The 24,615-nt window shown below is 41.9% G+C and overlaps 1 protein-coding gene across 1 annotated transcript; it reads right to left on the bottom strand.

The window, feature by feature from the left end:
* Positions 1 to 558: 558 nt before the first annotated feature.
* Positions 559 to 24,480, bottom strand: KDM1B (lysine demethylase 1B). Its single transcript, XM_026047018.1, has 22 exons — positions 24,458 to 24,480; positions 24,284 to 24,348; positions 22,110 to 22,212; positions 21,163 to 21,287; positions 19,995 to 20,084; positions 19,343 to 19,454; positions 18,530 to 18,646; positions 17,644 to 17,682; positions 16,357 to 16,561; positions 14,988 to 15,172; positions 13,915 to 14,091; positions 12,905 to 12,979; positions 11,694 to 11,831; positions 10,024 to 10,195; positions 8,914 to 9,041; positions 7,321 to 7,452; positions 6,568 to 6,642; positions 5,643 to 5,759; positions 4,983 to 5,108; positions 4,479 to 4,601; positions 3,418 to 3,570; positions 559 to 2,801 (listed from the first exon to the last, which is right to left on the bottom strand). Exons 2-22 carry the CDS (start codon positions 24,316 to 24,318, stop codon positions 2,718 to 2,720), a joined length of 2,511 nt encoding a protein of 836 aa, XP_025902803.1. The 5' UTR covers positions 24,319 to 24,348; positions 24,458 to 24,480; the 3' UTR covers positions 559 to 2,717.
* Between the last annotated feature and the right edge of the window lie 135 nt (positions 24,481 to 24,615).

Here is a 24,615-nt window from a genome sequence, read left to right as displayed (position 1 = left end):
ACACATCATGCTCTGCATTCAGACGTTTTTGGTAGCATTTAAACAAATCTGCTCACATAAAACATCCCCCAGTTCTTTATTTTAAGGGAATAAATTATACAAAAGTAAAAACACATACATGCTTGAAATAAAATTTGACATAGGTATTTTAAAAAGTTGGAAATATTAATTAAGAATGAAGTCTCAGAACCAGCCTGATGTCCTTATACATTTTAAATGAATGTAAATTAAAATGAAACATAGTTGTTTTCTTTACTTCCCCAAGTTAAGTGCAGCACAACATACTTTTAAGTGCCTTAGCACCAAAATAATATACAAATATTTCATAGACTAGACCCTTGGTAAATTTATTTATTTATTTATTTATTAGTGCTATAAGAAGTAGGCAGCAGCTAAAGCCAAATATGACAACATTTGTTCATGTCCATCTCTTCCTTAGAATATAGCATTTTTCTATGTGGTATGTCATAGACAAATACAAGTCCAAAGTACAAATTAACAGCACAGGAGCATATGCCTGAAATTAAGTATGTGCATACAAGCGTTGAATTGCTGAAAGGGAAGCCGAGCTTGACTTTCCAGACAGAGCTTACCTAAAGTTCAATGTGTCTGTACGCTGTGAAGTTGACTAAAGTTCTGACCCGTGCCAGCAGAAGCAACCATTAAATAAATAAACATTGTTGGGCTTGTAAAAATAAGCTTTTTAGCACTTTCACAAGCTGCACTCTTATGAACTTTGTCCCCTGTGGTAAGCTTGGAAAGAAACAGAGAATCTTAAACACATGTAGCTCCCATAATCTTTCCTACTTATATTAGAAATTCACCTGTAATATGTGAAATTATCAAAGTGCAAATGATTACCAAAAGCAAAATCTGGAGTTTGATTATCTTTTATCACCAGAGGATTTTGTCTTATAACTTTAAATTACACTTTAACACTTGAAAATGTTTTAGAACTGTACATATTAACATTTATGTAGAAGAAAATTAGGAACTGTTACACTTTTCCAATTAACCCATATAATTCAGCTTTAAGAAGCAAAACAGAATATATATCTGAAAAACATCTAGTTATATAAACATCTTCACCTTGTAAATTAGAGATTAAATAAGGATATTTAACAAACATCATGGCTACTCTAAAAACAACTTATTAAGTATTTTTAAAAAGTAGAAGAAAGACTTTTAATTCAGTAGGATCTCTTAAGGTTGCTTGTTTGTTTGTTTGTTTTTCCCCCTAAAGATAGAGCTCCACGGAAATAAGCACTGTAATGCAAGAGCCGCTTGCTGGGGCAGTGTGATAGGAGCAGAGTTAGCAAAGGAAAGAGCCGGTGCACAGGAATGAGGGGAGAAGGAGTAAGTGCTCACTGTCCTGCCAGGAAACACGAGGGCCACGCAGAGAAGGTGGGGAGGAACAGAAGTAAGAGCTGGTTTTCATTCTTTGTTGCTGTTAATAAGCTTTTTATCGTCATTGTTATCAATGGAACAGTATTAGAACCCGTATTCTGGTGGTGCTTGTTGTATTTCTGTTGACTAAAACATATTTCCTCTGCACCATGGAAAAGTTATCTAAGAGATACTTAGCCCTTACTGAATAACTTCCTCAAGACCTTTTTAATACTACTTCAAAAAAAAAAAAAAAAAAAAACTTCAAAGTGCAAGCTACCTTGTTTCGGCCCTTCATAAAAGTGTTAATAATTTCCCTCATAGAACTTAGAAGTTCTTTGTCCTCCACTGTGCCCTCATAATTGTTTCAGCAGATAGTTCATCTACTCAGCCCAGACTAATTTGGAAGTTCACTTTCAAATAAGGTGCTAGAAACCATATTTTCAAGCTGTCCTACATGATCAGAAGCACTTTGGCAAATCTAAGCTACCTATTATTGGTGATGAGGAAATCTCTGAATACGTAGCAGAGAGTATTTCAGTGAAGCTTTTACAGTAATGTAAAAGTTCGCATTTTCCTTTCAGATTTTTATTAACTCCAATAACCCTTCTATGATTGCACTGTAAACTGTTCCAGCAGTCTCACTTAAAGGAACAACATGGATATTCTGAAGCCCAACTTGTAGAGAATAAGCATAGGAAACATTATAGAAGAGGTTACTGATGGCAAGTTGAAAGAAAGATGGTTGTGATCCTTCTTACAGGAATTCTAGAATCTGGGGAGGTTGTTCAGGCTTTTGGGAACACATTTGAACTTCTATGAACATAATCAACCTGAGAAGCACAGTTAGTGGAAAAGCCCCATCATTGTTACTAACTGCCAGCATTTTCTTTTAATGCTGTACATTAATAATTATTTTAATACGACCTTCAGAAATGAAGGTCTGTAATAGTATGACTTAAGCCATACAGAAAAGGACTCTCAACAAAGGTTCAACTAGTAAAGCTGCATACAGTAAATTTGCCAGGGACTCCCAATGTCACTTTCAAGAGTAATACCTTAAATGGGGGGGGGGGTGGGAAGGCAGAGAGGGGGGACAGAAAAAACAGAAATACAGCCACACTGATCATCAGGGCTTAAAAGGGAAAAACAAGACAAAAAAAGGACAAAAGAACAACAACAAAAAAAAAACAGGAAAAGGAACATGAAGATTTTATCTTCAGGTACCATACACCGCTTAAGTACCATTTAGGAAAAAGGAGAAAATAGGAAACTTGATAGTTTTGCTCACAGAAAACAAAAATATATCTATAAACACAAAATCTCAATACTTAGCACGCTGCTATTTTGCTCGCTTCTCGAACCCCACTCAAGTAAGCTCCTGTAACAGTCTGAGGAAAGTGTCTATTTGTGGCCTGTATTAAAGAAAAAAAAACTAAATTACATCTAAAACAGAACAGGTTTTAGTTCATATGTTCATGTATTTATATTTTTCCTAAAGCATATAGCAATGACTAAATGTTGTTAAAAGCTATGGAAAGTTCCTTACTAGAAATTAACTGAAGCAAATATTGTAGATTTTAAGAAGAAATATTTTGATTTTGGCAACTTAAAAATTTGCAAGTCAGGTAGTAAAGTGAGTCAACTGCTTTGCTACCTGTGCCTTAAGTGAGGCATGTAGTATCTTTCAATATAGAATACACGAGTACTATCAGCAGAATGCATTTGTTCTAGCCATGTTATCCACAAATGAAATAGCAGGAAATTAATTTTAACCAAAATATTAAGTGGATTTTGTTATCATATTCTGCACCATGCGAGTACATAAGCCACTCAGAGCCTATTTGGGAGACTTTCCATGCCAAGCACTAATATGCCTGAGGTTGCTGATGTCAAAAATCACAAAATATAAGCATATTTATAATAGCGCCTACACACTACCTCTTTATTAATAGTCTTGATTACAAAAAGAGTTTTTCATAAGATGCAATTTCCCCAAGAAGCTTAATAAGCAAAACCTAAGGACCTTACCTCACCAGCAAAGAAAATTGTGCCTTGTATATCTTCAGCCATAACATCATAGGCCTCACCGCTGCCTCCCGTTTTCACAAAGCTGTATGCCATTTGGAGCCAGGGGTCTTGGCTCCAGCGAGTAACAAAGAACTTCACTGGGTCAGGAACCTCCTGCACAAACACAATAAAATTGAAGCAGGTCAGGATGGTTTGAAAATGAGTCTTGGGGAGAATACAGAAAAAGTCAGCGTGTATAACCCATGACAGTAATATTTTTTGTCCTTGGTCATTCAGTATAAAAATCCCACCAAACTGAACCAGAAAGAGCCTGGATCACATCTCTGTGAAGGCTTAGCCAGCTACAGCTCTGTTTTACTCTTGAAGGGCTTGTGACCCCCAACTGTCTCTTATACAAAATCCATTATCAACAAACAGGCGGATATTTCCAGGCAGGCGTTTCTCGTAGACTCAAGCGCGATCCATAAAGTGGAGGGCAAATAACATTGCTAAGTGATAGTCTTCAGCTTGCCCCAGATTTAACTTGTTCTTGTATTATTTGTTATCCTGCTGGCAAGCTGGGAAGAGAGAGCATTGGGAGAAGGGAAGGGATTTTTTCCCCAATGTTCTTGTGTAGCCAAGGATGGTAGGGCCACGGATGGGGGGTAGGGGCTCTACCCCAAGGCAGCTCAAGCAGGTGATACAGGGCTGAACTTTAGGGAAGGAAGGGCAAGGAGAAGGGAAGGAAGAGCCAAGCAAATAGTATATTAGTATTACCTGCCAAAAGTTCTGATTGAATTGCCCTTTCTAAAAGTGCTTAAAAGAAAAATCTGTTTCTGCTTTTCCTTCAGTTTTGACCTCAGATAGGCCTCAATGCACATTTTTCCACAGAATAAGAAACCAGACATTGTGTTTTTATTGCATCTCAAAGGAAGCATATCCCTTCAAATATGCATAAAAGGAAAAACAACCTAATATTTCAAGGATTTTCCTATACATGGTGAAGCAATAACGACTCATTATAGGTCTCCAATTAAGTTTGGTGGGAATTTGATTCTTCTGACAGAATAGTCTTCTCTTACCTGCTCCTTAAAAAGCTCTCGAAGCACAGTCATACACTGCTGCAGGACTTGTTTGTCATCCAGATTCTTAATGGTTGTCACAGCATCCCCAGTGACCACTGACATTAAAATGCTTTGCTTGCCCTGGAAACAAGACATTAGCATATCAGGTCACTTAATAAAAATAAAAAGAGTTTGTTTTAATTCTTCATAATTTCAATATCAAGTATTGATAGTAATTTCTTGGGAAGTCATTTTTGATTACCATTTGCCCAATAGATTTTCCAACTGAAAAGTAACATGTGCTCTAGCTACGATACCTTACAATAGAAAGTTCATATTCTACATCTTTCATGCTCAAATTACAAATCTGTCCACTTTTTTTCCTTAATGACCAATACTGCTTCCACTTCTCTTCAGTAGCAGCAGGAAACAGTAACCCTTGCGTCGTTCAGTCATTCTTCCACCTAGATTTCAAACAGAATTTCTGAAAAGGCAACAAGCAACACAGAGAGCACGTGGTACCTCTGGATCCATGTCGTAGAAAACACTGAAGAGTCCACGCTGGGTGGAGTTGGGTGGAACATGACCAAAGAAGTCGGCTCCTTGAATTTTGCTGTCCCAAAATCTGTAAGGAAATTGCAAGGCAATCTGGAAAGAGAGAGCGAGAGAGGATCAAAGATTTTCATACCTCTATGCTCACAGCTGCACATGATACCTGTTCTTCTTCCAGGTCGTCTTCTCTTTTCCCCTCAGTTACAGATACCCACTTCTACTGTGGGGTCTCTGCAGAGATTGGGGCCTGTTCACCAGGAGCCAGGGAGGGAAACGAAACTGCTCAAGTCTCACATATTGGAAGGGGGCAGACAGAACTGAACTCAAAACTACTTAGCTGTGAAAAACATCTGCAAAATTCAGCAGAAAACCTTTAGAAACACAATGCAAAATGTCTCATCTTAAATTTGCACATTAATATAATACTGTTTCTGGCATTACTTTGCTTGCTGTTTGTTCCAAGTACACACCTCACTAGGGGTCTTCTTGGGAAACATTGTCTTTTACCCTGGGAAAATACTTTTGACTTACATAAATCATGAGAAATATGTAGGAAAAGCAAGAGGGCTAAAACAAATTTTTTTTTTTTTTTTTTGCACAAAACCAGAAAAGTAATGTTAAGTTACTTACCTTCTCAATGACTCCTGCTCCCAAACTATTAATGGCTTTAATTTTTTTTTCTGACAGTGGAGGATTAAACTGAATAGCATTTTTCTGAAGAAGAGCCAGGGGTACAGTGACTAGTACCTGAGGAAAAATAATTACAGTCACAAAAGCAGCAAAAGCTGAACACATTAAGCCTAACAGCAGCCTCTGAACTATCTTAGGTTCTTCATGTAGGATGTAGCCTCATGCTCACCAGACAACTCAGGATTAGCGTCTGATTGTGCTTTGCACATATGTCACATTCAAGTCACAACAAGTGTCTCAGGTCACTAATTTTTATGCTGTAGTCTATTCAGCCACTTCCAGAGTGGCTAAACGTGCTGCTATTTAATTTATATTCAGTGCCTCTCAAATTAAGAGAGATGGTTGTTACTTTGTTTTCCTCTTGTTCAGTAACATTGCCGCTGTCCATGCAATCTTGATGAACGTTACACATTGTTTAAAAAAAAGCAGACTAAAAGCTAACTTAAGCAGCAGGGAAATCAGGAAATAAGGAAGACTGAGAAACACTAGGTGTCAAGTCTAACATCATTCATGTGTCATACAATGTAAAGTTGAGTAGGGAATGGAACCAAAGCCTGTAACTCACTTCAGAGACCAGATAAAAATGCATTTGCTGCTCCCTCCCCACTCCCCTTTTTGGATACCTGCAGGAGCTACTGAGTTCTTTAAGTGAAAAACTATCCAACATTCAAGCATGTTCAGGGAAAAACAGTCACTGGCTTATCCATAAATGGGCCACTAGAACATCGGAATTTTCACCTTTGGAGGTAGGGGAAGAAATGGGACTGCACAGTCTTCCGAGAGGAAAAATGAGGGACACGCGTTACACTCAACACTGCTCTCGCTTTCCCTACAAAGCCCCGTGTATTTGAAGCATCGAGGGTACCTTTTGGGCCGTCCACACTGTCCCTTCTGCAGTAGTGACCTGTACTTCCTCACCAGTATAGTCTATACTGTGTACCTATTGAGACATAAATGCAAAAAAAAATTATAAAACAAAATCTGTATGTAAAATACAGATACAGACAAGAACAGCTAATTTAGCACCAATCTGTAAACTAGATATCGAAGGATATAAATTTACAGAGAAGTACCCAAACAAAGCAAAAAAGGGGGGAAATTTTTTTAAAAAAAGCATAGTTCTAACATATCAGCTCATCATATTATAATGTGTTGGTAATCAAAGTCATCAAACAGGATTTCCAGGAATAGGACAGTATTCATTACTAGAGATAATAAGCTACCAACATTAAAAAAAGGAGAATAATGGTATTCTTTGAAATTTTAGTTAGTCACAAAAACAGGCTTTTTATTAGTATATATCTGTGAACAGTGTTCAAATACAAACAGTAATCCAACTTTAGACTGTATTCCTAGGATGCAGAAGTACAGATGTGTTTTCAGTACAGACTTAATATAAATAGTATCACTCAATGATAATGACAATGGCAATTCTTTAATTTCTGAATACTCGTATTTAAACCAAAAAAATACTGAAATTGTCTTCTCTTTTCCTAAAGACATGCTGGGATACTCACAGGACATGATTTTCCAGGTATAAAAAATAAATTAATAATAAAAGATTTAATGGTTCAAGGCAAAGCAAGCCAGGCACTGCATTCACCTCATCCAGACTTACTGGAAAATTCAGCCGGATGTCCAGGCCTTCTGCCAACGTGTCAATCACAGTAGAATATCCCACAGTGAGCAGAGTGTGATCTCCAGCAAACTGGGCAAAAAATTCATTGTGGTCCCACGAACGTGCAGATACCTGTGGACAGAGCATCACGAGCTGCCTCTGGTGCGGAGGCAACACAGGTGCTTTGCAGGAGTCCCACAGTTCATAAAAGGCCACCCACCCTATTTCCCTCTGCAAAAAAAAAATATATCACCAGAACATATAGTAAATCCAACAAAAATACACAGCTCATGTCCCCAGGGCACTATATGCCGCATAAATTCCTGGATTAAGAAATGTCATAAGAGAGGCTGGTCATCAGCAGATAAATTATACTTTTTCTTGGTATAGAAAACAAAGGAAATAGGGGTGAAAAATCAGGTGTTTTGGTAGTATATTTACTTCCATTCTCTATCTGTAGGAAAAAGAACAGCTATCAAATAAAATATTTACAGATATCAAAAAAAGAGATATTTTATTTCCCAACGTTTAAGGAGGAGATTCAAAAAAAAAAAAAAAAAAAAAAAAAAAAAAAAACCACCACAAATTTCTAATACTTTGTAGGCTCTTTCAAGACACATTCCAAAACTCACAGCTGCTACAGCAGTGGTCTTTGCACTAAGTAATCACATCTTGACAATCAAAAACCAGAAGTTCTCAGACTGCTATTCAAATGTAAATTCCTGTCACCGCAGATGCATGTACCTCATGTTTTTATTTTTTAAAGTGAAGGTGAAGTATGCTAGATTTTAACATCTTTCTTATTACCCCTTGGGTACTCAACGAGGTGTGAAAGCTTGAGAAATCAAAGTATTTTACATTGACTGGGCTGGCATAGCCCAGTCTTGTCAATTTTTGTTATGTTCATATATGCTTCTCCGTTCAAATGATACTCGTGCATCTGCGCACATCAGTCATTCCACTACTGCAATATATTGGTCCCTAACATCAACAGCATGGCTGAGTAAATAACCCACTGCAAACATCATTAAACTTTGATATTTCCTGAACCTGCTTGGAATTGAAATCAGAAGAGAAGTCATGAGGAAAGCCAAGTATCACACAGTCCACGGAATACCTAGGAGTAGTGAAGTACGGCCCACCGTCACGCTGTGACAACACTTCACAAGTTAAATGCATTTATTCTCAAGATACCTAGCAAGGTAGAGAAATACGTCAGGTTTTCAACACAGGACTGGGAAGCAGAGAAGTCCCACACAACATCTGAGGAAGATGCATTCTCCTGTGAATGCTACCACCACAGATCTCTGCAGAACACCCTTTTCCACTGCACTACCTATGCTCAACTTTCAGCATAAAAGAGGATCTCCGGGGAAAAACAGCAAGAAACTCCCCCCTACGTTGCCTTGGGAGGTGTTGGAATCCACGTCACTGGACACTTCTGAAGAAAAGGTCAGGGATGCAGGAACAGTTTAGAGATCACTGATTCTCCCCTGGGGCCACAGGATGGATGATATGACTTCCCAAGGTCACTTCCAACCCTATTTTCTAGGGAGCTGCACTACTTCAAAACACAGCTGTCAGGAAACTCACCTGAGAGAGATTGGTGCCACAGGCATACTCCAGATTACTGAGGTGGAACTGCAGCACTTTTTCTTCGAGCTCACTGAACTGGATACCAGACTCCTGAATAAAGGCTTTATAGATCTCTTGTATTTTCTCTGCACAGGAACAGGTTTAAAATAAGAACGTGGTGAGGTACATCAAAACTCCCATCACATAACTGTATGCTGCTCTGTGCATCACAAGACTTTCAAGCTCTTCACTAGCAACTAAGCACTAAGATTTTCTCCGAGATTACTCTGGTGATAAAACTCAGCTTTCTTGTTTAAACATAGGCTTGCTCAGAAATACCCTTTTCCTCAGAAAGGAAAATTATGTCTTCATCATCATCATCATCATCGACAACAGCACAGTTGGTATAACTGAGTCAGGAAATAAAAATCATTGTTTACCCATCATCAATATACAGTTGATGATATCTCAAGGAAAATATCCTTCTCGAGATAAGAGGAAATCCTTAGAAATAGATTCTGCTTTAACTTTTACAAAGCTGAAAAAGCTAAGAAAGATTCACGGTTCACTGAAGAATATAAGGACTAACTAACCAAGTTTTCTTACACCTGTGCTGAAAAGATTTGGGAGGCAATTATTTCTAGCACGAATGTATTTTCTTGTGGAATATACTGGCATGCTCTAAGTGTGATGGATGGGACCACTTTTTCAGCAGAAGACTTTGATCAAGCTCTTAGATTAGTCAAAAAGAACAGGGAGTTAGGGCTAGCTGTGGATGCTTCAGCTATTTAGAAGCAAGTCTTATCACCTGCTATTGTCAGTGGTTATACTGAAAAAAAAAGGTTAGATCATGGAAACAAAGTACTACATCAAAGTAATATATTATTTAAAAGCCTTAAATTAGGTTTCTGTGAAAATTCTATGTGACATTTTGGCCCAAGTGTATCTGATGACCATGCTCTCTTTGTCAATAATAGAGCCAGGGTTTCAGAGCTGGATTTAAGGCCACGTATACAACCATACTCTTCTAAAAAACATACGAAGTAAAAGGCAAGTTGTTATTGAACTCCAATTCTGATGATAATGCAGACAGCTACATGTTCACAGTTAAAAACACATCTCGCTTACCACCAAGAGGGACATCGTGGTGCTGGGTTTTATCTTTTCTCCACTCAGAGACAACGTCCAGGATGGCATTGAAATGGAAATCCATGCGTTTGTCAATAGTGGGATCTGTTATCCTTCCACCTTCCTGGATCAAGTCACATCTCTCTCCTAGTTTGTGCATTTTAATGCCAAGCTTAAGGGAAAGACATTTTATTACTTTTTTGGAAAGTAATGGAAAAAACTATAAAAGCCATGGAAAAACTATAACGTTTTCAAAGTTGTTCAAAGTTAGATGAATCCCTTGGATTCAAAAAAATAACTTAAAAATATCCAAGACTTGAAATAATGTTAAATTAACTCAGATTTTCATTATCTTAATAACTGGAGTACCAAATTCCCTTTCCATTCTCTTTCTCAGTTCTCCACAAATTCTGTTTTGCTTTATTTTTTTTTAATTATTACCATTATTTTATTTATTTTGTTTCTTCTTTCCACTCCTCTCTCCTTTTCTATATCAGGGATTTCCTGAAACCTCATCTCTAACCTTATTATCAAACCAAGGACTAATATGTAGATGTTGGGTTGGCAATCAAATGTGATCAACCAACATGTTCTTCACTTAAACCTCACCCTTATTGTCTGATTGTCATTAATATTGGTTATTTTGCACAACTTTCTGGTGACTCATGCCCAAATAATTCCCTGCAATTCAGAAATTGCCAGTTATTGCCTATTTCCTTAAGCACACAAACAGAAAAAGAAATGATTTTAAATTAAATGTAGTATCTTGCTCTGCTTGTTCAAGTCATATGAAACACACATAAGAAACCTCAGTTATAATCAAGACTTTTAAAATGTTTAACAGAGTCAGTCCGGAGAAAATAGCAAAAAGGCAGCACTAACTTCTTCCTAGAGCCTTGTTACTTAGAGCACACTCCAAAGTTTTTCTCATATCCTCACATATCTCTAGGCTGCTGCTCACCACTGCAGATCTCTTCTCAAGATACAGTTGTACTTTGAATGAAAGCTGGCATCAATGACCACATAGGGATGGGCTCCCAATGTGTATTCAGAAGTCATTGCTCCTCACCTCATAACTAAAACATGATTTAAGAAAAAAATACATTTTTATTCTTCATGACACTACAGAGTGCTAAACAGTTAACACTACATGTCTCGCTGAGTAAACTTCTTACTCAAGTTTCACTTGGAGAAATTCAGCTTTCTGCCCAGAAGTCTACTGCATTTTGCTTTTTAATCATAACTTGTGTGGAGCTGAACTAGAAATAGAGGCCAAAGGCAGCATGCCTGCTACAGAACTATGTATTAAGACACGCAGCAATAGCCTCCCACATAAAGCCCTTTCCAGCTCCAAGGATTTGCCTGTATTAAAGCTATCGGCTTGTCAGGGACCTGCTGTGTTACTGTCTCCAGAAAAGGGCAAAACTATAATTTCTTCTGATTCTCAAGGCAGAGTCGTTCTGCTTTACAAGATGTCCCCGACACCGCTCTACCACCCTGCTCTGCCCACAGCTGCTACCAAAGATACAACCACAACAAGAACTTCACTTACAGCTGGGCTTTAATCGCATCAAGCAGCAACTGCCACCCGTACCCACCCGCCCAAGGCTGGCCTTTAATGACCACTTTTTTCCACTAATAACAAGGCACGACCACGGCAAGGAACCCACTTGCTCACACATTAGTGCCATCGGGTTGTTGACGCAGCCGTTGACGATCTGGGCACCTCTTCCAACGGTGACTCCTTTGAACGTCTTATCATCCCACACGCGGCCACCAATCCTGTCTTTAGCTTCCAGGACAATGACCTAGGACACAGACACAGCTCAGTGAACTGTAAAGCTGGATTCTTTTCAACACACCTTTTCAGCTCCAAGGTGAAGGAAAAATAATCAGGTATCCATTAATGTCAACAATCCTAACATTTTATCCTTAGTTTCCGAATGTAGTTCCTCCATTTCATTTACGCATTTAAATTGTCTTTCAAAAACAATTTAAGACATAGGGACATAACTTAAGGAACAGCCCTAACTAATTTTTTAAAAAGCTAAAGACATCATTTTTGAGATCTCAAAACTGGAGGCTAAGGCATATTACAGCCATTAAATGAAATGATCCAGATGTCATTTCAGCTATGACTGCCATGTCAGGCAGTCCATGAGCCTTTCAGAGGAGTTTATTCCTAGGATGTTCCAAGAACATCCTTTGCCCATATATTTCCACCATTCTTGCATTCCTCCTTCAGCATTCACTACTGGTTGTGGTCAGTCATAGTCGCATATTTCATTTATATAAAAATATTCTGACAGTTAATCTTTATATATTTTACTTCAGAAAAGCTTTCCACAGGACATGATGCACAAAAACCATTTCCTTAATCAATAGTCCCACAAACATTTACATGTGTAAGGAGTCCCATAGATTTTCATAATACTCCAGTGCGTAAAAGTATGTCAACACGTAACCACTGTGGGTAAAACTGGCAATGATAACTAGGAAGGAAAAAGGAAACATATGCGGTTTCAGATGTACCTGTTCGTAACAAACAGATCATACAACAAGAATACGGTAAAGTGCACAGAGCCATGAAAATTTTCTCTTACTTAGAACAGTCATCATAAACTAGAGCCCCATTGTCTGGATGTGAATATCCACGTCTCTGCAACCTCCAACCCAAGTCTACATAAAAAATTCATCGCTTGCTTAGTTGAACTTTCACTGCAATACTTGTTTTAACAGTAGATCTACTCAATAAAACTCCAGAATTTCCAAATGAATTAGGATGCTTAATACATTGACAGGACTGTCTTTTCCTCACTTTGACAAACTCCAAAGCAGGAGTTTGATTTTTCTTTAAATGATGCACTCTGAAGTTTCTTACCTTAATTCCAAAATTGTGCAGTTGTCGCGCTGCTGCCAATCCTGCTGCCCCAGCCCCAACAATGATGACTGATTTCTAATAATAAATAAACATATAAAAGTTTGAGAAAAATTTAAAGAGAGATGATTTCACATGTTATTCTTCCTGAAGTTAAAATACCTGCAGGTTTCAGAAGTTTATGCTTTCTTGTCCTCTAAAGTCATCAGTTAACCTTTAGAAGCAATAGTACATGCAGTACACAGAAAACGCAAGTTGTAGTTTGGAGAACAGTTACAGTTTAAGCACTTTCAAAAAAGCAGCTGTTTCTACTCATTTTATCTGAAACAGCTGAAGTTATCAAATGAATAATGCAATCTAGAGCATAGCTCTTACCGCATAGCTCTTACCTTGTAATGATTTCTACACAAGTGTAGTTGACCATTAAGGAACATTTTATAAATTAAACACGCAAATACACTTTCCATGTATATTTCCATGTGTATATCCGTGTATGTAGATAACTTACTATTCCTAGATTTTCTGTTACAGAATGGGTGCATTTGCTAAGTTTCTGTGAGGTGTCACACAAACTGCTAGCCATAAACATATACTTTTTAATCACTGTTCTTGTTAGCCAGCATGGAACAGGAGTTTCCTCACCTATGGGAGCACAGGTACGTTACATTATTAAACCATGACAAGACCCTAAATGTCCTGTGTGTTTTTCACACAGTTCCCCTCTAAGGGAACTTAGAAAAAGCACAGGGAAAGCACAGATTTTCATGAGAACAAATGCCTTGATAGCAAGAATCTGTTGTCTAAAGTCTCAATAACCATTAAAGGCAAGTGAGAACTGTGTGAAAAACATGCAACGTTGGCTCTTAGATGCAACTCTAACATGATTTGAATGACAGATGGTAAGAAAAAAGAAAAAAATACAACCCAAAGTAAAAAATACACAAGTCCCAAAAATATGATATGTGCCATTCGGTTTTATAGCACTAATAGTAGGGATAATTAGAGCTACTTACATTATGGTACTCTTTAGGAAGGAGATACTGGTCAGGGCTGACTGACAAGATCCCTGTATTAACTAGCCCTTTTCTTGTCATAAAATACAGTATCCTCTCCATTTCCTGCACGCAGCGAATACGCACGAGCCCCCGAACAATGATGTGGTGAATACATTTTTGAGGGGTCAGAGCCTCCTGCAGAAGAGAAACAAAAAAGGAAAGTGTCTGTAGTCTAAATACTTTCATGTGGGTGTAACATATTTAAACTGTAAGCCAGATGTTAAGGGTTACTCATGAATCATACAGATCTCTGACAACACTATAGGAGCTGGGTTTGTGGACGTATTTTGTCAGCCAGCTTTACAGTGTGTGCCAACAGTTTCCCTCTTCCAGCTTTCCTATAAGCACCATGCAGGATTATCATGGAAAAAGAAAACATGAGTCTGTAAGGTACTCCTGAGAACTCCATGGTATGCCCTGTTGCTACAGGAATGGCACTGAAATGCATCAAATGGAAAGGAATTCATTGTAAACATGAATCTACCTGCTAGCAATGTTCACAGATGGCATTTCAGCAAAAATGAAATAAAAATAGATGAATATCCAGACCTGCCACACACTTACATCTGTATCCATTAGGTTGCACATGTGAAATTTCAGTAGGCCCCAGTTTTCATTTATATTAAGTACAAATAGAAGCAATTCTGTTGAAGGCAGCCTCATAGAGATGCCAGAAGCAAACAATCAGTTACTATCCAACATTCACATCAAAACAAATAAATGGACAAAATAAATAAATGGATAAAGCACCCACTAACATCGTTTAGAAATGTTTCGAAAGCAGTTCTTTAAAAGTTTATAGCTGGGTAGATGTAACATGGCTTTAATAGCTTAAAACTTTGCATTTTACTGTATTAACAAATTAAAATTTGATTATTATTATTGACAGAACTGATTTTTCTAAACGATGGGAGCAGTTTTGTGCCATATAAGGAGGTGACTGAGGCAATTCCATTTGCTCCTTTCCCAGAAGGACTCCCCATTCCCCAAAACACCTTTTTCTTGCCAACAGCCTAGCCACCATCGCTCACCTTGCAGTTCGTGTACCACAGAGCCAGAATCAGGTTCCTCAAAGCCAAGTACATGGTAGGGTCTCGCGAATATTCTGGGAACTCATAGAGCTCATCCAGTTCCATGACATCTGGCCTCACGCAAAGTGCTTTGCCACATTCATTGGGCTGGTAAAAGGGCTGGAAATATTTGTTCATTCCTGCAACTGAAAAAAAAAAAAAAAAAAAAAAAAAAAGAGACACACAGAGAATTAGTCACCTTCTGTTGTTTCCTCGCTGTCCCTCCAAGATGGCCCATTGCCCTCAAGTAGATAAACAAGTAACAAAGTACTTCCTAGTTAAATGATTCCTTCCAAATGATTTCATTTCATTGATACTATTCTGTCTCCCTCTGCTACCCTGGCGCTGCGCAGTGCCCTCCTACCTGGCCGTATTCGAGCTTACCTTTTGTAAGAAAAGCAGCCTGTGCCCCAGGTACCGTGAGGAGCCTAGCAAGGGACAAGATCTAAACTCAAACCTGAGGACTATGAGGACGGCCACTGCTGGAGCAGGCAGTGCAGGTGCCCACAGTCCTCTGAACCTCTCTCATCTTCAACCCCCAAAACTGCCTGCAGTGGGTAGAAACTGCACAGAATCACCCTCCATATGCAGCACTGGTAGCTCTGGGTAATGCAGCCAGTTTTGTCCCCGTTTGTTAAGCAGACAGGTATCTATTGAATAGGTAAGCAGATTTATTGGCAGCACCTAAGGAGAACAAAGCTAGGATGTGGAAACTGCCCTTTGCTCAAAGGAAATCCTCTCTCTGAGCTGGAGCTGAGGTTTATCAATAAGCACGAGCATGGAAATCCTGAACTGCCATGTTTCTAGCTGTCCTGCTTTGCAGATCAGTAGAAGATTTGCACTCCCAGGCTTTCAATCTCAAAGCTGTCATTAACAAAGAATTAAGGTAAAGAGAACCTGAATGCCTGCAGGAGTCTGGTGCCTTCACCGAAGCCCCAGAGATGCTCAGCATCAGAACTAGCAAAATCATGTTTTGTTTTATTGTTTGTTTTTTTTCTTATTTTCTTTTTAAATAGATCCTCATTTCCTTAAGAATGCAAACACCACTTAAGCACCCGTAAGGTAATTTCCCATTTCTGTGAGCAAACGCCAGGTGGTAGTGGGGAAGCCTGAGCGCTCTGTGCTTGCACCCTAACAGGAGCGCGGCGAGAAGAGACGCGTTACCTTCAGGTTACGGGCAGGTAACTTAGGAGGCCGAGGGGCGGTCACAGAGCGCGCGGGTTAGTGCCGAGGCAGGAGCCAGGAGCTGAGGAGCCTTAGCAGCTCAGCCCCAAGAAGGCAAAATCCACCACACCTACTCAAGCCACAGAGCCCTGCAGACGGCCCTTACCAGTCAAATTAGGCACGCTCTTTAAGTGCTCTAACTTCACAATGTTGGATTCACCAGGTAACCGATTAGTGCTGGTACAGGATGGACTCATGCCCACGCAGTCTGGATAATATGCAGCTAGAAAGGGAGCTGCCACACTGTCTTTCAGCAAAGGAGGGAGTATGAGCATGGAGTACCACCAATGGTCTGAAACTTCAGCCACTCTCTGGCCAAGCGGAGAAGTGAAGGAAAGAGGGGAGAAGAGAACACGTCAGTACTTGGAAAACGTTGGAAAAAAAAAATGAACCAATTCCCCCCGCCCTCCAAAAGTCAGACCAAAAAGCACGAGAAGCACCAGGCTCAGAATCGCAAGTCATAAAGACATTTTCTCTCCCTCTTTCCCCTTCCTCAGCCTGACACAGAAAGCTGTAGCATTAACCTGCTCCTCAGAAATGGAGCTGAAACACCACAGACTCCGCGCCCTTGTGGAAAGCGAACAGACAAGACATGCCATAACACGAAATCTGTGCCTTGTGAGGCCCGGGATAAAATGTTTACAGTTGTTTATGCAGCCAGAAATCTGAACTGAGAATCGTCCGAACTGACTGATCGGTTTTGCTTGGATTCCACTATCCCCATCAAAGACCTCCTGCATCCCTAGCAAACACTCATGATTCAGCCTGGACTTAACAAATCAAAAATGCATTAAAGGAGCTAAAACACAGAGCTTCCACACGAGTCAACAGTAATTCACTTGAACGTGTTTCCTGGAATAGAGGGACCTCAGGTACGCTTGCCAACACTGGTTAATTGATGAGACAAAATCTGAAATGCAGCGTTACATTATTATAAAAACATTGCAACAGCAAAGAACACCAAGTATAGTTTTGTCTTACGAGGGGGAAGAGAGAGAAAACATGTTTTGATGTTCTGGTGCAGTTACAAAAAGAGATGTCTAGCTTTAACTAGGAAAGACACCACCTGAAAGACCTGCAAATTTGGGGAATGGATTTTTATTTGAAGGTTGGCAACTGAATACTGCCTGGCCTGCTCAAAATGCAGAATTAGGACTAGGCCTGGAATCACAGAAGGACACCAAGAACCCCTTGAAAACTATTTTTATGGGAAGTGAAGAAAAAGAAGAGAAAGCAGTAGGCTGCCGTAAGCTCTGTTGCCAACAGTGACTGACAGTTTCCTGGACAAAATGCATAAACTCTGTCACGACCAGGCAAAGGACTAAGGCACGTGCCATGCTTTAGGATTGCTTTTACACTCTAGCACAAATGAGGAGGAACAGCTGCTACTCACCAAGTCCTCAGGCATAGAACACTGGTCCGAGCCCTCAGTCTGAAAGGAAAGTGAATTATATCAGGACTGATCTTAAGTTATACAAAAAAAAAAAAAAAAGAAGAAAGAAAGAAAAAGAAAAAAAGAAAAAAAAAACCCTGATACTGATCTATATACTCATCTGACATTAAAATATCCATCCTGTTCTAAGTAGCATAGTGGAGCACTAAAATAAAAAACAGGGGAAAAAGAAAAAAAAAAGGAGAGTGGAATTTTATAGAGAAATTCTGAGAAGATTCCACATTTTCCAGAAGGATTCTTCCAATCTAGACTAAAAATAAGAGGGGTTTGGGGTTTTTTAAAGAATATCACTGAATTTCAAGGTGAAATGTTTACGCTTACACTCTCATATGGGCAGCATTTTCATGTCATGTCTCTTAGTGTATAAGTTCTATGGCACCCTATGAAATTTCAGGGATTATCTTTCTGCTAAAGCCAAAAATGTAAACTTTAAGCTCCAAGACAAAGTTGTTAAAAATTTATAAAAGGTCTTAGAACTTTTCTATTTTTTTTCCCCAATAGCAAAGTGTACTGAGCAAAACAGAGCATTTTAGTGTATGCTCATTTTGTACATACTGACATTTATCAATGGATACAAATTTTACAACTGGCCGGGCAGACAAAGAGGATTCTCTACTTTTCTGTTCTGCTATTTTCACTTGGAAACAGAGTCCAAACACCTTGTGGGACTCTTAGCCACGCGGTTCTCCAAGTAACTTGTGAAATAACTTCTCTCTGAAGTTATTCTGAGAGGAATAATATTAAAAAGGAAAACAAGAAGAAATCAACATCTGCAAACCAGAAAATCAGCAACTAGTTTCAACGAGGCAGACCTGTTGGCTCCTACCTTAGTAGAATTGTTCAGTTTCATACCACATCTGTAGGTTTTTGCTATTTGCGGTGTCAGCTGGATTTCCTTTGTCAGCTGACGCCATTTACCACATTCTGGCTTTGTGCACTGCACCTACAAGTTAAAAAAACCAAACATGTTTTTACTCGTTACTGATCAGAGATAAGGCTAATGAAGCTTGCTGGCCAGTAAGAGAGAGGGTAAATGGGAGGGAAGAGTTAAACACGTGTTAAATAGAATTTTTAAATCAATTCCCATGTAATCTGCATGTCATAAGCGAGACATTTGCTATTTGTATATCCTGTGCCAACCCCCATAAGCAAATTTCATCATAGAATTAACTCCAAAATTAATTCTATACCCGATCACACACCGCTAAGAGAATACTTCCTGCCATCCCGTCTTTCCTTTTCTTCTCCTACCTTTACGATGGAATTACAAAACCTATGTGTTTGTTTTTACATCTCACGCGCTCCTGCTCTGGTTACGCACGCTCTTTTCCTTACCATGTCTCACTCTATTTGCACATCTGAGCTGCTCCTTTACTGAGAAACGGGAGAAGGCTGTGGAGAAGCTGACCAGAATCGTCACCTTGAGCCTTTCCCTGGTGCTCACACAGCAGAAAGCCCCTGTGAAACCTCAGCCAAGCTGCCACCCGAGTGCAATATTAGAAACCGTTTCAGGGCGAGAACTAAGGAAAGGGCAGAAAGGATGGAACTGAAAAGGGAATTTAAATAAATGTGTCCTTTCTCAGATGACCATCACACTGAAATACACCCTAACCCGCAAGTCACTCCCTCTCTGTCTTACCCAGTAAGGAAGCTGCTGATCAGCCATGAAGGCTTTTGGACTGGGCTCACTTTTACCATTACTCGTCCAAATCCTTTTCCAGGCAGTGTATTTCTCATAACCATCTTTATGGCTAAGAAGAGAGAGAAAGGAGAACAGCAAGCAGTTAGAAAACCGAATGATCTAGTTCATTTTAAGCAACAGCTGTTATTCTAAAATTAAACTTTTTATATAAGGACAGAGAAATGAAACTGAAGATAGTCCTGTATTTTTCCTAATAAAAAAGGGAGACAGTCATGTATCTTAAGGTAAATAGCATCCTGGCCACTATGTGCTCTTAATAACATGCACACATTCATCATATGCTCACTGTTTTGGCTTTACAAAGATGCAATGTCTCCTAAAGCTTCAGAATAACCATACAGACAAAACAGCCTGCTTAAAAGCAACTGGTTTTGTTCCTGCTATAAGTTGATCATTACATTATCACAACACCTATAGTTTTCCGAGCATCTGAGCCCCAATTCAAGTAAATAAATAAGTAAATAAGAACAAGCCAGAAGACCATCCTTTGTGTACATGCATATAGATATAGATGACATCTCAATGGGTGTGACGTCTGCCAACTTATTAGAAAGGACTGAGAAGCTCCACCCTTCATTAGCAAAGCTACCTTCGGTAATAGTGGTCAAAACACTCATTGCAGAAGTGCTCCCCACAGGAAAGGTGATACCATCTAGACGTATACCCATTTTTAGCACATCTGTAACGCAAGAGACATGGAAATAGCATTAGGATACATTTCCAGAGCGTCCCTGTTGACAATAGCGCCTCCCGTAACATGAAGAACAGGCTCGGGATGGGACAGGACAGGACAGGACGGGGCCTTCCCCTACGTTGCTCTCCAGAGCCTTCCCTGCTGCCAGGCACTGGTGGCACGAGCAGCTCCTGAGAGGGTCGGGAGCTTCCCCAGGGAGCAAGGGCAGGACAGGGAGGCCGAGCGTTTCCCAGGCGTGCGGCAGCACAAGGCTGCTCCGCACAGGAGCTCACGTTCCCTCCGGTTGTTTCCTTTCGCCCCAGTATTAGCACAGGGTGGGAGACAGGGTTTAAATGAGGCGTTTTCCCCTCTCTGCCCCATCGATTGGTAAGTCCTCACAGCACCTATTCTCCCCAGGACAACTGGCAGAGCTATAAACGCAGGTCTGAGCACAAACTGACGTCGCCCTTTTTTCTCATGTGACCAAGTTGGGTGTTAATCTTAACAATCTTAACCCAGCAGGACAAGATCCCGAGCAAACAGGTTCACGTTTATTAACCTGCAAAAAGCACCTGAAAAAGGTGCACAAAGCTGTGAGCTGCTTGAGACAAAGGGGCCAGGTAAGTAGTGCTGTCTTCCAGCACCTAAGGGTTCGAGCTCAGAATCTCACCTAGGCTTGTAAAGCATTTTAGTACAGGAGTGATAGAGAATTTCTGCACTAAACCCAGGTTTCGTTTTCCATCTTAAAAGCAAGTTCAGCTTCCTCCAATTTCACCAAAGTCCTCTCAGTTTCACAGCACCAAGGTACGTGCCAAAAGACAACAATAATAATCTAAATAAGCTTATCCTAGAGAAATTCTATATTAGAATTAACAACATTCACAGAAAAAAAGAAAAGCCACCAGCAAAAGGAAGAATTTGTGATATTTTCCTCCTTGTGCAATGAGGCATTTAGTACCTTTCAGATCTCCCTGCACACTTGGAAGCGAAAGTTTTTCCACAGTGTATTTAAAATTCTGAACCTCAAATGTAAGTTTAGGAAAGTCAACGAGGAATACAGGCGTGCAAATAAAAAGCAGCAAACCTTTCGGCTGCACTGGCAAAGCAAACCGGACACGCCGCAGTGCATCCAGCTTTTTCACACTTCCTATACTTCTTCTCCGATGCTTCGTCATCATCGTCTGCTGCTTCAGCTGTCTTCTTCTTTACCTAATAAAGAGGAGATGAAATCTGGCCCCAGATGCATTTGCAGCACCGCGGCCTTCAGACTGCTCTGTAGGTTGTGGCACAGCTTCAAACAGTTAAAATGATACAAATCAAACCTTTTCAATCCATTGCGAAATAGCTGCAGCGTGAAACAACTGTCAAAGTAGGTCATTTCTTTCTTTTCTTTTTTTTTTAATGATGGAAAGAAATACCACTGAAATCTAAAAACGTCTTGCCTTAAGTCTAACTGATGCTACTACAGAATTTATAAGAAAAGCTTCTAGTTTAAATCAGGTTTTAAACGCTATCATGTGCGAATGAGTCAAGCCTCATGCATTCATTCTCCCTCTGCTTCAGAAAACCAAAATCTCTCTTCACCTACTTATCGGTACTGACTGGTGGTGGTAAAGGTTTGTCATCTGCCGCTCAAATAAAATACCCGTTGTTTCTTTGCTTTGCTTTATTGACTCCAGATACACAGTTATGTACCCAAGCACTCCTCTGGGCCTCGAAGGTGCTCTGTATGGAATTGTTTTAGGCCTCAGTCCAGATGAGCAAATGGCCTTTTTTTGGCTCTACAGGGATCTGCGATCATATTTGGAACACACCCAGTGTCTACAGGTTATACTGAAGAGCTGCCTTTTCAAAATATTGTTCATAAGGAAGGCAGCTAATTATTTGAATAAGTAATTCTCTCCCTTTGCATAACTACTCTGCAATGCAAAGACGTCGCATTGAAGCCCTCCTTTTTTTCTTTTCTTTAATAAATGTTAACAACAAAACACAAGAGTATAACGCCAAGTATTTTTAACTTATTCTAAATACCTGTCTTCCAGAACTCCTCAAAGGCAGGTTGTCTGGAGACTGGTCTGAAGAACAGGCCTTTTTTTTGGTTCGTACCCTTCCAGTTGACATCGTACTGTTAGATCTGCAAAAAGAGGTAAACGGTAGTTTAGAGAGAATAATAACAGGTGGACTTTGCAGAGCTGTTTAATTACCTGGACAGTGCAGCCACGCTCATAATACCACTTTTGCCAGAGTTACCTAGATAAGAATCTCTTTAGCGTGACTGTTAATCTAAGTGAACAGTGAGAACGAGGCATTTATGGGGAGAGGGACAATAATAATATTTTAAACTTGTACTCAGTTTTATAAGGAGAACGTGTCGAGAGGCCGTCCCAGAGCAGCACATGCTGGATTTCAGTAATCGGATTTGCGCTACAGCAAGACCTAGGCTAGCCTCACCGTTGGCAAAGCCATAAGCACCGGCTCCATTCGGGAGCTTGGAAACACCACGTTTAACACCGACTCAAACTGGGAGCTTGGAAACACCACGTTCGGCTCCGGCTCCATTCGGGAGCTTGGAAACCCCCTGTTCAGCACCACCGGAGACGCGTCAGGCCGGGCGAACACCCCTCTGCAAAACCTGCCCCCTCTCCAGTGAGCAACACAGTGATGAATAAGAAGCAGATAAAGAGAGCTCAGCGCAAGGATTAAACCTAAAAGGTCTCCCCGCACACGGAAAGGAGGTGGGAGGCAAACGCAGCCCTGCACGAGGTCCCGGCTGGGGCTCGCGCCGCAGCCCCGAATCGCGAGCGGGCAGGAGTGGCCTGTGGGGCTTCGCCAAGGCGGCCGGGGGGCAGAGCGACACCGTCACAAACCTCCACACGAGGCCGGCGCGAACCCAGCAAACCCGGGCATTATTCCCCGCCCAAGAGGGGAGATGCTGATTAGGGAGGAGTTGGGGAGAAAAATAAATAAATCACACCTTATCCACATAAGTGGGAAGAAAAGGGAGTGCGGACAAGCCAATACAAGAATTAACTTCCCTTTTTTTTTTGGATGCAAAGGCAACTGCCGCCTAGCAGGGTGCTGGGAGGGAAGCGCATTACGCTGATGTTCCCTGCGCAGCGCCCGGCAGCGGCGCAGGCAGCTAACCAGCTACCCCTGCGCGGGGGCGGCCGCGCTGCTGGGGCGCGCGGAAAGGAAAAGCAGCCCGTTGCCACGCAGGAGATCCCCGGCGCTGCTGCGGAATCCCGCAGGAAACGGCGCCTCTTTTCCCTTGTATTTCGCCTCGGGAGCAGGGCCGCAGCTCCCGGCGTTGCTTTATGTCCCGCCGCTGGAGGACAGGCCCTCAACGCTGCTGCTCTGCAGCCCCAGCGCGGAGCCTGCGGCGCACGGAGCGGGAAGCGGGGCCGTTAACATCCACTAAAATCACCAAGTGACAATTCATGGTTCCAGCAGGCCAGGCCGCTCCTGTGGGATCACGGATGTTTTTCTGCTATAAGAAAAAATATTGGAGAAAAAGAGGGCGAGAGAAAGAACAGGGCCAGTTTGCCGGTTTATCTGCCAGAAAGGCCCTTGTATCCAGTTGGATGCAACTTCGTCCCCATCTCCCTTTCCCAAAAGGGGCAGCAAATCCCACCCCACAGCGTGTGAAGCCACAAGCGAACACCGCTTACTGCACGGAGCTTACCGCGGCGCTGCGCCCCACAACCGCGGCCCCCCAACCACAGCCTCGTCCTGAGGAAACCCCCCTTTGCGGGAAGGGAAGGGAAGGGAAGGGAAGGGAAGGGAAGGGAAGGGAAGGGAAGGGAAGGGAAGGGAAGGGAAGGCGCCGGGGCGGCTGTAGCCTCTCGCCCGCCCGCAGCGCGTCGCGGGGTGGACGGGCATGGCTGACAGCGAGCTCGCCCTACAGAAACGAGACAGAATTGGAATTGAGGGATACAGGAAGGAAAAGGAAAAAAAAGAGAGAGAGAGAGGTGGGGAGAGAAGAAACAGGCGCAGGAAAGAGAAGGACATGGACGGGAGGCCGGGGGCCCCGGCCCCTCTGGCCGAGCGAGGGCAGCAGCTCCGGGGGCAGCGCAGCCCCCCGCGCCCCTTCCCGCGCCGCATTCCCGGTGCCGGCCTGCGCGCTGACAGCGGCCGCGCCGGGACGCGCTCCCGTGGGGCGCGTGGGAAGCCGCGGCTCCGGAGCGGGGGTGACGCGCAGCCCTCACCTGGCGCCGCCGGAGTCCGGGGCCGGCGACCACATCCACGCGTGTCCGCGCCGCCTCCGCTAGCGCTGCAGCGGGGAGAACGGGAGGGAGGGAGGGAGGGTGAGCGCGGCCGCGAGAGCCGCGCGGGGCAGCGCCGCCCCGGGGCGCGGGCCGCGGCGGCAGGGGCTCACTCACCGACACCGACACAGACACCGCCACCATCCTCCTCCTCCTCCTCCTGCTCCCCGTCCTGCTGCTCCTGCTGCCGCCGGCGCCGGCGCCCTCCGCCCGCCCCCTCCCGCGGCCGCTTCCGCTCCGGGCGCCGCGTCGCGAGGGGCGGGAGCGCGGGGCGG

Source organism: Nothoprocta perdicaria, unplaced genomic scaffold (assembly GCF_003342845.1).
Source record: "Nothoprocta perdicaria isolate Ctin4 unplaced genomic scaffold, notPer1 scaffold_47, whole genome shotgun sequence".
Taxonomy (NCBI): Eukaryota; Metazoa; Chordata; class Aves; order Tinamiformes; family Tinamidae; genus Nothoprocta; species Nothoprocta perdicaria.
The sequence above is the reverse complement of the archived record's forward strand: the minus strand, read 5'-3'. Positions and strand labels throughout refer to the sequence as shown.